This window comes from Giraffa tippelskirchi, chromosome 5 (assembly GCF_054371585.1).
Source record: "Giraffa tippelskirchi isolate mGirTip1 chromosome 5, T2T-mGirTip1v1.2.pri, whole genome shotgun sequence".
Classification (NCBI taxonomy): Eukaryota; Metazoa; Chordata; class Mammalia; order Artiodactyla; family Giraffidae; genus Giraffa; species Giraffa tippelskirchi.
The window spans coordinates 501,066-515,672 of NC_137279.1; the positions used below are offsets into that span (position 1 = coordinate 501,066).

At 61.3% G+C, this 14,607-nt stretch overlaps 1 protein-coding gene across 19 annotated transcripts in view; it reads left to right on the forward strand.

The window, feature by feature from the left end:
• The window catches only part of NAV1 (neuron navigator 1), a 188,637-nt gene that overhangs the window by 165,919 nt on the left and 8,111 nt on the right, over positions 1 to 14,607 (forward strand). For 8 of the 19 annotated variants that reach the window (XM_081487255.1, XM_081487266.1, XM_081487265.1 and 5 more), the window contains 13 exons: positions 1,254 to 1,424; positions 2,206 to 2,258; positions 2,786 to 2,863; positions 5,271 to 5,354; positions 5,513 to 5,624; positions 8,721 to 8,842; positions 11,841 to 12,037; positions 12,150 to 12,342; positions 12,737 to 12,905; positions 13,199 to 13,296; positions 13,408 to 13,503; positions 13,712 to 13,871; positions 14,173 to 14,408. In XM_081487255.1, the coding sequence (XP_081343381.1) occupies positions 1,254 to 1,424; positions 2,206 to 2,258; positions 2,786 to 2,863; positions 5,271 to 5,354; positions 5,513 to 5,624; positions 8,721 to 8,842; positions 11,841 to 12,037; positions 12,150 to 12,342; positions 12,737 to 12,905; positions 13,199 to 13,296; positions 13,408 to 13,503; positions 13,712 to 13,871; positions 14,173 to 14,408 (1,769 nt within the window). Of the gene's footprint in view, positions 1 to 1,253; positions 1,425 to 2,205; positions 2,259 to 2,656; positions 2,681 to 2,785; positions 2,864 to 5,270; positions 5,355 to 5,512; positions 5,625 to 8,720; positions 8,843 to 9,440; positions 9,450 to 11,840; positions 12,038 to 12,149; positions 12,343 to 12,736; positions 12,906 to 13,198; positions 13,297 to 13,407; positions 13,504 to 13,711; positions 13,876 to 14,172; positions 14,409 to 14,607 lie in introns of all 19 variants that reach the window. The other 11 variants (XM_081487254.1, XM_081487264.1, XM_081487263.1 and 8 more) reach the window with 5 other exon arrangements.

The following is a 14,607-nucleotide window of genomic DNA, read 5'->3' on the forward strand; positions in this document are numbered from 1 at the left end:
AGTCTGAGTGTTGGAAAGGCCGTAAGCCATGGCCCAGAGCAGAAATGCGCAGCCTGGAGGCAGCCGCCCCCTGCGCCCTGTGCCACCCTCAGTGCCAGGCTGCTGGGGAGCTCGGAGGGGCGACGGCCGGGGGCAGGGGGTCTGCCCCCACCCGGGGCCGGGCTCGCCCCAGGGGCAGGGCCAAGTGAGCCCGTGCTGGCCACACACTTCTGGCCTTTGAGGGCAAGGGGAAGTTTGTAAGAGCGGGTTGGGGAGGCTGGTTGGAGACGAGAGGGGCACGGCCCTGCCTCCTGGGAGCCAGGGGCCCTGGGGATGGAGCCCAGCCCGGCCTGCGGCTTCCTCCTCCGCCAGCCTCTGCAGGAAGGCAAGTGGCCCAGCCCGAGGTCCTGTGACGTACCTGCAGGCAACCGGGCCTCTGAGCAGAGCAGGGTGGGGTCATCCTGCTGGAGGAGGGAGCAGGCTGAGCAGAGGTCTGCTGGTCCCCGAAGGCCCCTGAACGGGAGGGCGGGGACCGCATAGGAGGACGAGGGGCTCGGCCTAGCTGTGATCGTCACCTCACACAGCTGAGGGGCCCCGAGGGAGCTGGGGTCTTCTTCTGCCCAGGTCTTCGTGGAGCCCCCCGGGGCGTGTAGGCCGAGAGGCAGGGCTAAGGAGGCAGGACTGCAGGCCCGCGAGGCTACACAGCCCCCGAAGTGCACAGGGGCTCTGACTCCCAGGCCAGGCCGAGGCCGGGCGCCGCCATGTCCCGGGGGTCCTGCTCCCCCGCAGCCGGGCCCTCTTCTCTCGCTGCCTCTCCTCGTCGCTCAAATCTGAGTCTTGCTCTGAACTCTCAGGCCGCCCCTTGTGTGTCAGGGAAACACGAGGCCCCGTTGTCATCGGCACATCCAAGCCAGGTGAAGGCTTCGGAGAAGCTGCCAGGCCCAGCTTGACCTTCGGCAGCCTTGTCGCCAGGGCAGACGGGCCCAAGGGATGGCTTTCACACAGCCCACGCTCTGAACCCTCGGTTCAGACGCAGGCCCCCCCCACCCACTGCAGGGCTTGCTCCCCACACCCGGCCCGGCACGTACACCCCGACCCCCGACTCCCCCATCGCTTCTGCCCCTGACGCCCCAGGACCGAGGCTGACTCCCCTGCCTCCTCTCCCGCCCTCCCCCCGTCCTGCCCCCATCACCTCTGTCCCTGGCGCCCCGGGACTGAGGCTGACGCCCCTGCCTCTTCTCCCGTCCCCCCCCCGCCCCACTCTGTCCTTCCAGTGAGCCCCACTGCGGCCACCACGCCGAGAATCACCCGCTCCAACAGCATCCCCGCCCACGAGACGGCCTTCGAGCTGTACAGCGGCTCCCAAACGGGGAGCACCCTGTCCCTGGCCGAGAGACCCAAGGGGATGATCCGGTCAGGATCCTTCCGAGACCCTGCGGACGACGGTGAGACCTCACGCCCGCGCGGTTCACACTCATCCTGGCTCCGCCGGTCCCCTTGCCCACCCCGCCTCCACCGCCAGCACACAGTGTCTGACCCCCAGAACATCTCCCCGGGCCATTTCTGTGCTTTCCTCCCATGCCTTGAAGGGTCTGGGGGCCCAGAGCCTTTGGGGGTGGGCAGGGCAGCAGTGTGGACGGCTTGGACGGCGCCCACTCCCCCCCACCCCTGTCAGAGGACAGGACCACCCCACACTGAGCTGGCAGGGACGCGGGTGCTGCAGACCTTCAGAGAATCAGGCTTCTCCATCCTCTTTTCAGAGCGTTCGGAAGACCAGCTTTGGTGCCACGCTCTGGGGGTGTGGTCAGATCTGGAGTCGGGCTTTCCAGGGGGAGATCTGGGGACCTCAGGACGCCCGTCCCGGGGCTCCCGCAGCTGCCTCGATCCGGTTCTCTCAGTAGGGCCGTCGTGCTGATTGCATAGAGTCAGAATGAGTGTCTTGCACTTGGAGGTTTCTCATCCACAAGGTCCCCACTGAGAAAAGGAGGCGCAGGCAGGATTGTGTTTCACTCTGAGCAGCTCTGGCGCAGCGACTCTGTGTCCTGCGGGGGCATGTTCTCTCCTGCCCCCCACCCTCAGAGGGGGAGAGCGGCGCTGACCGCGCCTGGAGTCCTTGGCGGGGCCGGACAGCAGGGCCCTCTGTTTGGGACCAGAGCCCGAGCCCGAGCTGCTGCCTTGGGCCCCCCGAGCGCTCTGTTAACCCCTCGTGCTCTGCCTCTCTTGCAGTTCACGGCTCCGTGCTCTCCTTGGCCTCCAGCGCCTCGTCCACGTACTCCTCAGTAAGCACCCTGGGCCCTCTGGGGCAGGGGGCCGGGTGGGAGCCCTGGAGGCCAGGGCGCCGGCGGGCCCTTTTGGCCTCACTGCCAGTCCCTGAGCAACTCTGCAACACAGAGGGTGCCCTGGTCCTGTCCTGGGTTCTGTGCCAGGGAGGGCGGGTGGGTAGCCCCGGGGCCCTCGGGGTGTGCCGTCCTGCAGTCGGTGGAGACGAGGTCAGTCTTCAGGCCAGCTCCCTGCCGGCCCCCGGGTGACACGGCTCCAGCAGGAGACCAAACCCTGGCCTGGGGTCTGAGCCCGTGAGGGCCGCTGGCGCCCCGCGTCCCGCTGCCGCGCGTCTGCGTGCTCCCCTCTCCGTGTAACCGCCTCCTCTCTCTCCCCCGCTTCTGGGCTCCTTCTCCAGGCTGAGGAGAGGATGCAGTCTGAGGTAGGGTCCCCAGCCTCTGCCTCTGCCTCCTAATGCCCCCGCACCCCCTCCTCCCATGCCTCCCACCCCTTCGCCGCCGTGAGTGTGCCTTTCTCTCCCTCACAGCAAATCCGAAAGCTTCGCAGGGAACTGGAGTCATCTCAGGAGAAAGTGGCCACCTTGACCTCTCAGCTCTCGGCCAACGTGAGTGTCCGGAGGCGGGCCCGGGGGGCAGCGGTCTGGGCCCCAGTTGGACAAGTCCACCCGAAGAGAAGGTCTCCCGGGCTGTCCCCTGGGCTTTGGTTACAAGGGCGAAGAGGACAGGGGGGCTGGCTTCTCCTCCGCCGAGTCTGCGTGTTTGTAAACAGCCACTTCGCCCCCACCCTAATCACGGGCGTGGACGAGCGCCTGTGTGGTGCCTGTGAACTCGCTGCAGAACAAAAGGAGGATTGTGTCGGCAGCTGAGTGTGGAGGAGGCAGGAGCCTTGCTCGGACAGCAGTGGTTACTCGAGGGTCAGAATTAGCGGCGGTCCCCCGGGGGCCCTCTGCCCTGCCTGGGGCGGGCCCTGTCTGTGTTCACACCCTGTCGCTGCACTGCCCAGGGCTGAGCGCTGGAGCTCCAGCTGGTGAGGCTTTAGGAGCCCGGCCCCGGCCCCCGGCCACGGTGGCCTCAGCTCTTCAGGACCCGAGCTTCGCTGGGGACCCGCCTTCTCATCCTTTCCCTCAGCCTGCCAGAGTCCGCCCGCTTAGAGCGAGTCTCTTGTGGCCTCGGTTTTTCCACCCCGCGCGATGGGGAGAAACAGAGCTGCCCTGAGCGAGGCCGCGGCAGCATCTCCCCAGCGGCCGAGCTGTGAACAGAGAACATAAGAGCCATTTTCCCCCAAAGCTGTAAACAACAGCTGAGCCGGATCTGCGGAGCCTTCCAAGTGTTCGCACAAAGTGACCGCGTCTGCAGTTTCCGCAGTCCCTGCCGGTTTTTTCTCTCCCCTTCCTCCCGGGGGAGCCCAGCTGTCTGGCCTGGGTCTCCCGTGGAACTGAGACTCTGGGCCGCAAGTCCGGGCGTCCCCAGCACGTTCCGGCGGCCGTGTCCTGCCCACACCCCGGGTCCCTTCCATCCCTTCCCCAGGCTCTCAGTGGTCGGGGTTTGCTCACCAGCTTGTGTGCAGCCCCTGGCAAGCCTTTCCCCACAGCTGGGGCACAGAACAGTGAGAGAAACAAGACCCGTCTCTCTACTTGGCCCGCGCCCACCAAGGCCATCACACCCGCAGAGCCCAGGAAGTCCCTGTCTGGGGGCCCTGGGGGCGGAGAGCAGGAGCGCATCTGACCCATTGACCCTGCACCCCGTCAGCGCCGGCTCTCCGGGGGGGCCCGGGTCCGGACAGTGGACGTGCAGGGCTACTCTCAGAGCAGGACGTGCCCCTGGCTAAGAGAGAGCTCACTCTCCTGGGGATCGGAGGCAGCCTGGCCCTGAGGGTCGGAGCCCTGCCCTCAGTGGGAGCCGCGATGCCAGCGCTCTGGAAGGTCCTGAGGGTCCCGATTCCAGGCCTTGGGCCCTGTTCCCGGGCCTCCCCAGCTGCCCGCACTGGGCGCAGTCTGGACACCCTGCCCCTCCCACTCACCAGCCTTTCTCCGGACCCCAAGCTGAACCCGGGCCAAGGGCATCGGGGCTGCCTAGTGGGTGGGGACGATGTGGAGGCGGGCGGCAGAGCCCCCCAAGGAGAGGGAGCCCCAGACCGAAGAGGCTGGGGTGGTGGAGTCCCCAGGAGCCAGGGTCTGAAGGCCTCTCACGAGGGGACACAGATGGGCAGGAAGGTAGACACTGAGCAAGAGAGAGCCCGGGGCCAGGAAGGCAGGAGCCCAGCAGGTGGAGGGAACTGCCCCCTGGGGCGGAGAGGCCTCCAGGTGTGTCGAGGGCAGGGGCGAACCCTGGGGCTGACTCCCAGGGAGGCAGACACCGGGCGACAGGAAGCAGGGGTCGCGGCCCCAGAGCCTGTGGGGGGCGTCCCCCCACCCCCACCCCCCGCTGCCGCCCAGTCACAGTTGGCTTAGAGGTCCCCCAAGGCTGGCCCTCTCCTTGGTCAGCCTACCCTCTCTGGTCGCAGCCTCAGCCCCCACTTCCCTCCTCGCCTGACCCCCTCTTCTCTGCCTTGTGGGCCCCTCACCCCTCGCGCCCCGTGGTGCAGGCCCGACACCTAGCGGCCAGACGCAGAATTGCCCCGAGGGCCCTTGAGCTGCATCTGTCGGGGGAAAGCAGGAAGAAGCAGGAAGAAGCGGGAGCAGAGGCCCCGGGGCGAGGGGCTGGCAAGGAGTCCAGGCATTCTGGGGGGGTGACGGGCTCTGGGCGAGGAGTGACCGTGGATAAAGCCAGGGCCCCAGAGGTGACGGCTCCCCGGGGGCCTCTAGACGCCTCCAGAGACCCGCCCCACCCTGATGATGTCTGTGCCCCCAGGCATGTCTTCAGGCCAGAGTGGGAAGCGAGGTTTAAGGGCTGCCAGGAGGCTGCTTGGCACTGGTCATCCCTGAGACCCCCAGAGCCAGCTCAGCCGCCCCCCCAAACCCCGGCACCTGCCCAAACCCCGGCACCTGAGGAGCCCCTGCCCATTTGTTTCAGGCCAACCTGGTGGCGGCTTTTGAGCAGAGCTTGGTGAGCATGACCTGCCGCCTGCGGCACCTGGCCGAGACCGCGGAGGAGAAGGTGAGGGCGGCCCCGCCCCTCCGGGCACCCTGGGGCCTCCCCCCGCCCCGCCCCGGAACACACCGGTCCCACCCTCCCTGGCAGGCCTGCAGCGCCCGGGCCCAGCCCACAGAGCGGGTGCCCCAGCCCCACCTGAAACCACCTCCGTTTCTCCCTAGGACACCGAGCTGCTGGACTTACGGGAAACCATAGACTTTCTGAAGAAGAAGAACTCTGAGGCACAGGCTGTCATTCAAGGGGCCCTCAATGCCTCAGAGGCCACACCCAAAGGTAGGCCCTTTGGCCAGTGGCAGGACTGGGCTAGAAGGAGACTTATTGCAGGACTTCTCTGTGCCCACAATGTGCCAGGCAACTTCCAGAAGGCGAGGGTCCTCTGACGGTCAGCGGGGAGTGGCAGGGCCATGACCCCACCACCCAAGGGACTGAGGGAGACCAGGGATCCTCTCCTTGGACCTCAAATGACTGTCAAAGACAGTTGTTAAAATAGCACTTTATTCTTCAAACACAAGATACCCCTGCTGGGCAGCCCAGCAGTCACTTTCCTTGAAATTTCCCCAAAGGAGCCGAAATAGTACGTCCCCACAAAAACTTAAACGTGGATATTTACGGCAGCTCTATTCACAGTCGCCAAAACTCAGAAGCAACCCAGCTGTTCTGCATGGACAAATGTATGCATAAACGGTGCTGTAGCCAGACAATGAAATATCAGTCAGCACTATAAAGAAATGAGTGATCTAGCCGCACGATGACACTGACATGTTAAATGTCCGTTACTCAGTGACAGGGCCCATCAGGAAAAGCTGCGTATCCTATGATGCCAACTGTAGGACATTGTGGAAAAGACGAGACTCAGGACAGTGAAAGGGTGGTGGCTGTCGGGTAGGGCGGGGAGTGGAGGTGGCCAGGCCAGGGGACAGGATCCATAGGGCCGTGATAGCATGCTAGAGGATATGGTGATGGGGGTATAAGCCCTCATCCGTCTGTCTAAGCCCCCAGAATGGGGCACTGAGAGTGAACCCCAGTGTAGGCCATGGGCTCTAGGGGCTGCTGGCATGTCGGCGGCTGCACGGACTGCAGCCAGTGTAGCATCCGGTGGGGGTGCCAACCATGGGGGCCCTGCACGTGGGGCAGGGGTGGGTGAGGCACCTCTGTACCTTCTCAGTCTTGCTAGGAATCTAAAGCTGCTCTGAAGAGCTAGCACTTTCCACTTTGACCACATGTGTGCTTGCACAGATGTGTGTGTGACCCCCCGACTCACTTCAGTTCTCTGAGGGGAAAGAATCTACCCTTCAAGTGAGACAGAGATCACATGGATCTCAGGGCTCAATGGAGAGGTCAGCCTTGGTTTTAAGTGTTTCTGTGAGTTTGAAACAGTTCAGAAAAGCTAGTGAAAGGGAAAGAGAACGTATCCAGGCTCCAAGAGGAGCACCGCCTCTTGCTGGTGTAGGATGCGTCCACATCTCCCATCACTTCTGCCTTCTCTGCCCAACTTGCGCCACAGACACAGCCAGCCTTTAGGAGCATCTGCAGGATGCCAGGCCCCCCTCTGATCGCTGTGCTTACAGTAGCTCATCCAGTCCAGATAGCAGCCCTACAAAGTGTACCCTGTAGTTCAGAACAAGACCAGAGAAGACAGAGGCAGGCAGCTTGCTCAAACACAGCTCCTCAGTGACAGGTCTGGGACGCTGAGCTATTTCTAGTTTCCCGAGTAGCCTGACTCTTCAGGTGTATTTGTGTGGGATGGGTAAGTGCATCCTGTCCTTTGCTTTCATGTTGTCCTCCTTCTTGTTGACTCAGGTCCAGCTTGGTCAGGATTTCTAGGAGCCTTCAAAGAACTAATGCTTAAAGCAATGATGCCTAACTTTATTTGGTTAGGTAATAGATAGCTCATACATGCACATGGCACAAAATTTTAAAGATTTCCTAACTTTTCTTTGAAGACTGATTCTAAAGCATATCCTTTGCTCTTAAAAGTACTATATAGCATGTTTTAAAATTTTAATTGATAGGCTCACAACTAATTGGATCTCCAGGTAACATGACAGACAGTTGTTTTGCTGCCTTTCATTTTATTTTGTAATTGACTAATTGTAAATTAAATTGATCACAAAAGCAATACATGTTCTGGAGGAAAGTGCAAACTAGGGGTTGGCAGACCATAGCTCTTTGGCCAACTCTGGCTCACCACCTGCTTTTAAGTCAAGTTTTACTGGCACACAGCCATGCTCACTAGTGTACATATTATCTGTGGCTGTTCTAATGCCACATGGCACTGCTGAGCAGTTGTAAGAGAGATCAAACGACCAGAGAGCCTAAAACGTTTACTCTCCGGCCTTTGAGGTCAAAGCTCACCAGCCCACGGTGCACACAGGGCCTCCCTGCCCATTTGTCCCCAATTTCCTGTGAATCCATAATGATTTCAAAATAAGGTTTTAAAAATCCAATCCTCGGACTTCCGAGGTGGTTCAGTGGTTAAGAATCCACCTGCCAATGCAGGGGACGTGGGTTCCATCCCAGGCCCAGGAAGATCCCACATGGCTTGGGGCAACTAAGCCGTTGCTCTGCAACAAGAGAAGCCAGCACAGTGAGAAGCCTCTGAGACTGGAGAGTAGCCCCCGCCCACCACAGCTAGAGAGAGCCCACCCCAGCACGGAGACCACCACAGCCAGAATCAAATACATTAACCAATAAAAACATCTGGTCATCTTGTGCCTGTGCTTAGACTCCACTGCCCCTTCCCTGTGGCACGAGGCACACTCTTTGAGGGGCCCCAGCGCTCCCTGCTCCCTGCACAGCATTTGCCGGCCTTTCCCACCTGAAGAGCCTCAAAGGCGGCCTCCATTATTAACCCTTTCCTTCCCTGAAGTAGGAAAGGAGGTCATTTTGGTGCCATTACAGACCTTTTCTAAGAGCTGAAGAGATTTTCTGCCCATCAGATTAAAAGGGAAATTAAAGCTTGTTCGGGTTAAATGCAAGGCCCTTGGCCTTGGCTGCCCCCAGTATTGGCAGCCAGTATTTCTGCAGTGAGTCCCGAGGGCGGCAGGCCAGTGCCTGGGGGATGGTGGACGCCTGGGCGCCCCTCGTCCCCGTTGCTCGAACCGAGGTCACTGGTTTCTGCGCTGGTCTTTCTCCTACTAGACTGCAGCTACTTGAGAATAGTGATCATTTCCTACTTATTTATTTGTTTCTGTTGAAATATGATTGGCACCCAACAAAGGTTGTGGAGACGATGCTCCCAACAAATAAAGGATGTGGATGAGGAGGTGGGTGCCTCCTCCCCTTCCTCCTGCAGCAAGCCCTGCCTCCAGCCTTACAGCGTCGTTCTAAAGCCACCATGTCTGTGCTGCCCCTGTGCTTGGCCCCCAGAGCTCCGGATCAAGAGGCAGAACTCCTCCGACAGCATCTCGAGCCTCAACAGCATCACCAGCCACTCCAGCATCAGCAGCAGCAAGGAGGCCGACGCCAAGAAGAAGAAGAAGAAGAGCTGGGTAGGTGAAGGTCTGGGGGGAGCCGTGTGGGCCGCCAGGGGGCCACCCCACCGCAGCGCAGGAGCCGCCCTTCCTGAGCTTGCCACGCTAGAGCCCCGTCTGATGGGAGCCCCGGGTGGTGTCTGCCCCTCTGCCAGCCACCCCCTCCAGCCCCGCACACGTCTGGTGGGCAGCAGGAGGTCCTCAGAGGGACCGGCCTACCTGTGCCCACCCCTCCCACACTGTGGAGAGATGTTATGAACAGAGCCACTCATCTGAGACGCTCCTGGAGAGGTGTTCGTGGAACCCGCCAGATCACTCCAAAAGGAACTGTTGTACTGCCTGACTGGTCCAGAGAGAGATGTTCTAGCTGTTCGTGTCTCCCAGATAACCCTAAGCTGACTTGGGGTGCCCTTTCCGACATCGCCATGCGCCCTGCTGCCCGTGTGGAGGAGGGGAGCCCCGGGGCACACCCACCCGCTGGCCCCCACCCAGCGAGCCTGCGCACGGAGTGTGGTGTAGTCCAGACAGGCCCGCTGTGTGAAATGAGTGGTTAAGTGTTGCTTCTTTTTTTTATTTTCCTTCAAAATGCTGACTTAAAATCCCTATTTTTTTCCAGGTCTACGAGGTAAGACACTCATTCCTCCCCCTTCCTCTTTGCCTCTGCCATACCCTCCCCTTCTCCAGAGCAACCCCTTCCCCCTAAATAGAGACAACCACTCATGAAACTAACCGTGACCACCTCCGCCAAGCCCCTAACCCTCCCTGCATGTCGATCCACAGCCGCCCCTGGAGGACAGAGGAGCGGTCTGGCAGGGGCAGTGGGAGGGCGCCGCCCCCTCCCACCTCCCCTGGTGCCAAAAGTCCACCTGCTACAAAAGCAGCCCAACAGCTCCTCCCGCCGGGACAGGGAGCCCTGACCCCTCGCTCCGTCAAACCCTAGACGCCCCAGACGGAAGGCTCTGAGGGGTGAGCGCTACTTTGATAACGACTGCCAGAGGCCAGGTCAGCTTGGGTGTGGCCTAAAGATTTAGCTCTGGAGTAAGATGAACCAGAGAGAGGTGAGGGGTGGAACCGCAGATCACCCCCAAGCCTGAAGCCCTCTGAGCAGCCATGGGGTTGACAAAGGGATTTCGGCGATTAGGGTATAAACATCTAAAATAAACAGCGAACCCTGACAAACCAGACACATAAGGTCCACGCAAACCCTACGCCAACATCGCGCTGGGTGTTGTGAGGACAGGAAGCATGGAGTCTGTGATCTCAGAGCCTGCGGCATTGCCAGGGAGACCAAAATAGTCTATATACGACTGATAACAATCCAGTGGTGTCAGAACGCTTGTTAATTCAGTGAGTGAGGCTCTGGGAGTTCATGGACGGCTTTTCCCTGGAGGCAGGCAGAGTGTCACAGGGAGGCAGAAGCCCACTGGAGGTGGAATCGAGGTGGGATCTTGGTGGACAGAGAGCGGTGCTTCCTGCAGACCCCGGTCAGGAGTGGGAGGTCCAGAGGGAGGTTCCGTCCCCTAGAGCCTGTCCGAGGGTCATGGGGACGAAAGAGCCGAATGCAGGGTAATTACTGAAACTTGAGTCACAGCTTGGCATTGCCCCACGTTTCACACCAGCCCCTTGAGACGCTCAGATCTGAGGTCAGAGGGGTGCTGCCTTCTACACACACAGCCTCACTGGAGACGTCCTGAGAGGTCCCTCAGGACAGAGTCTGGGTTTGTTTTGCTCCATTGTTTGACCCCAGCATCCCTGACCACATCGCACTGCACAGTCCATCTGCCCAGCAGTTCTGCGTTGGAAACACAGACCCACACAGAGCACTGTTCCCACTTAGGATCTCTGTGATCTTAGAAGGGGGGTGGCCCCCTGCAGATGAGGGTCACAGGACCTGTTCCTGCATATACGTGCACACATGTGCGCACACATACAATTCACACATGCCCATACACACACACGGTCTCCTGGGACGCAGGGGTTAGAGACAAAAAATCGGGAAGCTCGTGTCCTAGTCCCAAGTCTCCATCTCCACAGAGAACTGCGCTCCTGACACTGAGCCCTGACTACCCAGAGAGGGCACAACCCTGCCCACACACTCCCTCCCTCACACTCCCATAGAGCCAGATGGGTCTTCTTATGTCCTGCCTGGTAGAGATCCCGACACACCCCTGCTGTGCCAGCCACCACTCACAGCTTTCCCAAGCCCCAGGAGACACACCTGGAAAGTGTCCTCAGATTTGCACTCTGCTCTCTTGCTGTTCCAGCGATCTGGTTTGCTTTGACCCTCCTTACTCTCTGTCTCCGGCTGCAGCTCCATCTTCGTGTCCCTGCGTGTGTGTGCATGCTGAATGGATGCATGTGACGGGCGTGGGTCAGATCCCTGGTTTGCCTCCTGCATCCCTAACACCCAGCTCATCAGCACCCAAGACCAAGCCAGTTCTTCCTGCATACTTGGAGGAAATGCTGGGAAGTATCCCTTATTTGGCACACTTGAGTGGACATGGTCGAAAGCACTTGTATCCTGCGATGTGCTGAGCGCGGGCGGCAGTAAAAGGAGCTTGGTTCACTCCCATCTTTTGATTCACGGCATCGTGTTGTCCGTGTCTGCTGGGTAGGCTCTGATCTGATAAGCCCAGCTCAGAGGTGGGTCCTGAGGCCCCAGCGAGCCAGGCTGCAGGCTGAGCAATTGCTGGTCTGCTGGAAAAAGCAGGATGGGGTCACCGGGAGGTACACCCTGTGCCCCGGGGGTCCCCTCTGTCCCTTCACAGCGGGATGCCCCCAAGGGGCAGAGAAAACCCAGGACGTTCCCACAGTGCAGCAGCAAGGCCTAGTCGCACTCAGCCTGAGTTCCTAGGCAAGTCTCCCACCCTCGTGCCACAACGCCCGAGAAGCCTTCCTGAGGGCGCGCTCACTGCCGCGCATCCCTTTCTCTGGCCTGTGTCTCAGAAGCCCCCTCCCGCCTCTCCATCTCCAGGGCCTCGCCTCACAGCCCTCTCCCCAATCTGCTTTGTTTTAGCTCCGAAGTTCCTTCAACAAAGCCTTCAGTATAAAGAAGGGGCCCAAGTCAGCCTCCTCCTATTCTGACATCGAGGAGATCGCCACGCCCGACTCCTCCGCCCCCTCGTCCCCCAAACTGCAGCACGCGTCCACCGAGACAGCCTCACCCTCCATCAAGTCCTCCACCTCGTCTTCTGCGGGCACCGACGCCCCCGAGTAAGTGTTCCCAGGCCGCCCCCCACTGTAGCCCCCTCCCCAGGCCGTGGGACCAGTGATGGCCGCCCGCGGGCTCAGGGTCTAACCCGGGGTGCTCCCCGGCTCCTTCCAGGGGCCCCGCTCCCCCGGCCCCCCACCCCCGGCTGTTCCATGGCGGCGAGGAGGAGGAGCCGGAGAAGAAGGAGGTGTCCGAGCTGCGCTCAGAGCTGTGGGAGAAGGAGATGAAGCTCACAGACATCCGCCTGGAAGCCCTCAACTCGGCCCATCAGCTGGACCAGCTGCGGGAGACCATGCACAACATGCAGGTCAGTCCTGGGCGGGGCGGGGCTGCGGGAGGGGACAGGACGCGGGCATTGGTGCGGGATGGCGCGGAACTACGAAGGAGGGGGGCCGCAGGACCAGGCGGGGCTGCGGGACTGGGCGGGTCGCGGGGATTGGCTGCGGGATGGGGCGGGGCTATGAAGGGCGGGGGAGGAGGGGGGGGGTGCTGCAGGACTGAACGGGACGCAGGGATTGGCTGCGGGTGGGGCGGAGCTACAAGAAGGGGCGGGGCTGGACGGAACGTGGGGATTGGTTGCAGGATGGGGCGGGGCTACAGGATGGGGCGGGTCGCGGGTCTTGGCTGCCCAAGAGGGATGCGGCGCGGGGCGGGTCTGCAGGACCCGGCAGCGGCTCCAGACCCGCCTGTTCTTGCCACAGTTGGAGGTGGACCTGCTGAAAGCAGAGAACGACCGGCTGAAGGTGGCCCCGGGCCCATCGGCTGGCTCTGCTCCTGGGCAGATCCCGGGATCGTCTGCTCTACCCTCCCCTCGTCGCTCCTTGGGCCTGGCGCTCACCCATCCCTTCAGCCCAAGCCTCGCAGACACAGGTACCTGTTGGGGCGAAGGCCCTGGGCGAGTGAAAAGAAGGAAAGGGTTCACCCCTCACTCACTCTGGTGTGGCTTCCAGGGGTCAGAGAGGTACCAGTGCTGCTGCAAGCCGACGCCAGAGTCTTGAGACAACGAGGATCGCTGTGGTCCTAAAACCCTAATCACTGTTTGGGCTTGGGGTCCTGGTACTTCTTTGGGGTAGATAAAGACTTTGTGGAAAGGAGAGTGGCAGGAAGGTGTAGGATAGTCTGGGGTGCCCTCCCAAACCAACATTCCTGTTCCCTACCTCCAGACCTGTCCCCCATGGATGGCATCAGCACCTGTGGTCCAAAGGAGGAGGTGACTCTCCGGGTGGTGGTGAGGATGCCCCCCCAGCACATCATCAAAGGGGTAAGGAACTTGGGGGGTGTGACACTGTCGTTTCCACCCAAGAAGTCTTGGCTCTGAGGACCCCTGAGCCCAGCGTACTCGGCTCCTGAGCTGTCCACCTTGGCCTCACAGGACTTGAAGCAGCAAGAGTTCTTCCTGGGGTGCAGCAAGGTCAGTGGGAAGCTTGACTGGAAGCTGCTGGACGACGCTGTTTTCCAGGTGTTCAAGGTAAGAGGTGCAGGAGCTCAGGGACTGCTGGTCCTCTGAGAACACGGGGACCCGGGCCTTGGAGGCTCTGTGCGGAAGCCCCCAGGAAGACAGATGGCTCCTCCCCTTCCTCGTGGATCGCTGTGCACTGTAGTCTGCTCTTCTTGTGGTCCTGATCTCCTCTGCATTCCTCTCCAGCACTTCCTTTCTCCCTCTCCCATCCCATCAGGACTACATCTCTAAGATGGACCCGGCCTCCACGCTGGGCCTGAGCACTGAGTCCATCCACGGCTACAGTATCAGCCACGTGAAACGGCTCCTGGACGCGGAACCCCCAGAGTTGCCCCCCTGCCGCCGAGGGGTCAACAACATAGCAGTCTCCCTCAAAGGTCAGTCCCGGACACTGGGTGCAGGGCTGTGCGATGAGGGAACCATCAGGCGGTCCATCGTGAATTCCTGGAGCAGGAACTGGCTGAGGGGCTGCGGGGTGGAGGTCACCATGAGACACAAGACAGGCTCACCTGGTCCGGACTTGTCCCAGGAAACATGCTGTTCACAGGATGTTTCTGCCCCTCCTGGGCTTCCCCTCCACTGCCCCATAGCACACGGCCTGCCCCGCGTGTCCAGAGCCAGCCCAGGGGGTCCTGTGGGGCCCGGCAGCACCGGCTCACGCAGGGGGGTGCGCTGCAGGTCTCAGGGAGAAGTGTGTGGACAGCCTGGTGTTCGAGACACTCATCCCCAAGCCCATGATGCAGCACTACATTGGCCTGCTGCTCAAGCACCGGCGCCTTGTCCTCTCGGGCCCCAGTGGCACCGGCAAGACCTACCTGACCAACCGCCTGGCCGAGTACCTGGTGGAGCGCTCCGGCCGCGAGGTCACCGAGGGCATCGTCAGCACCTTCAACATGCACCAGCAGTCCTGCAAGGTGGCCGTGCTCCCTCCGCCCTCCCCGCTCCATGGTGCTCCCCTCCCCCCGGGGCAGTCCTACTCCAGGCTCGTCCCTCGCCCAGGAGCTTCCGCCCCGCAGTAACTGTGGGCCACACTCTGTCCCTCTGAAGTCCCACCGGCCCTCTGCCCACCGTGTCAGTCTCTCCTTCTCCTTCGCTGCCTCCCCTCAGCCTCTC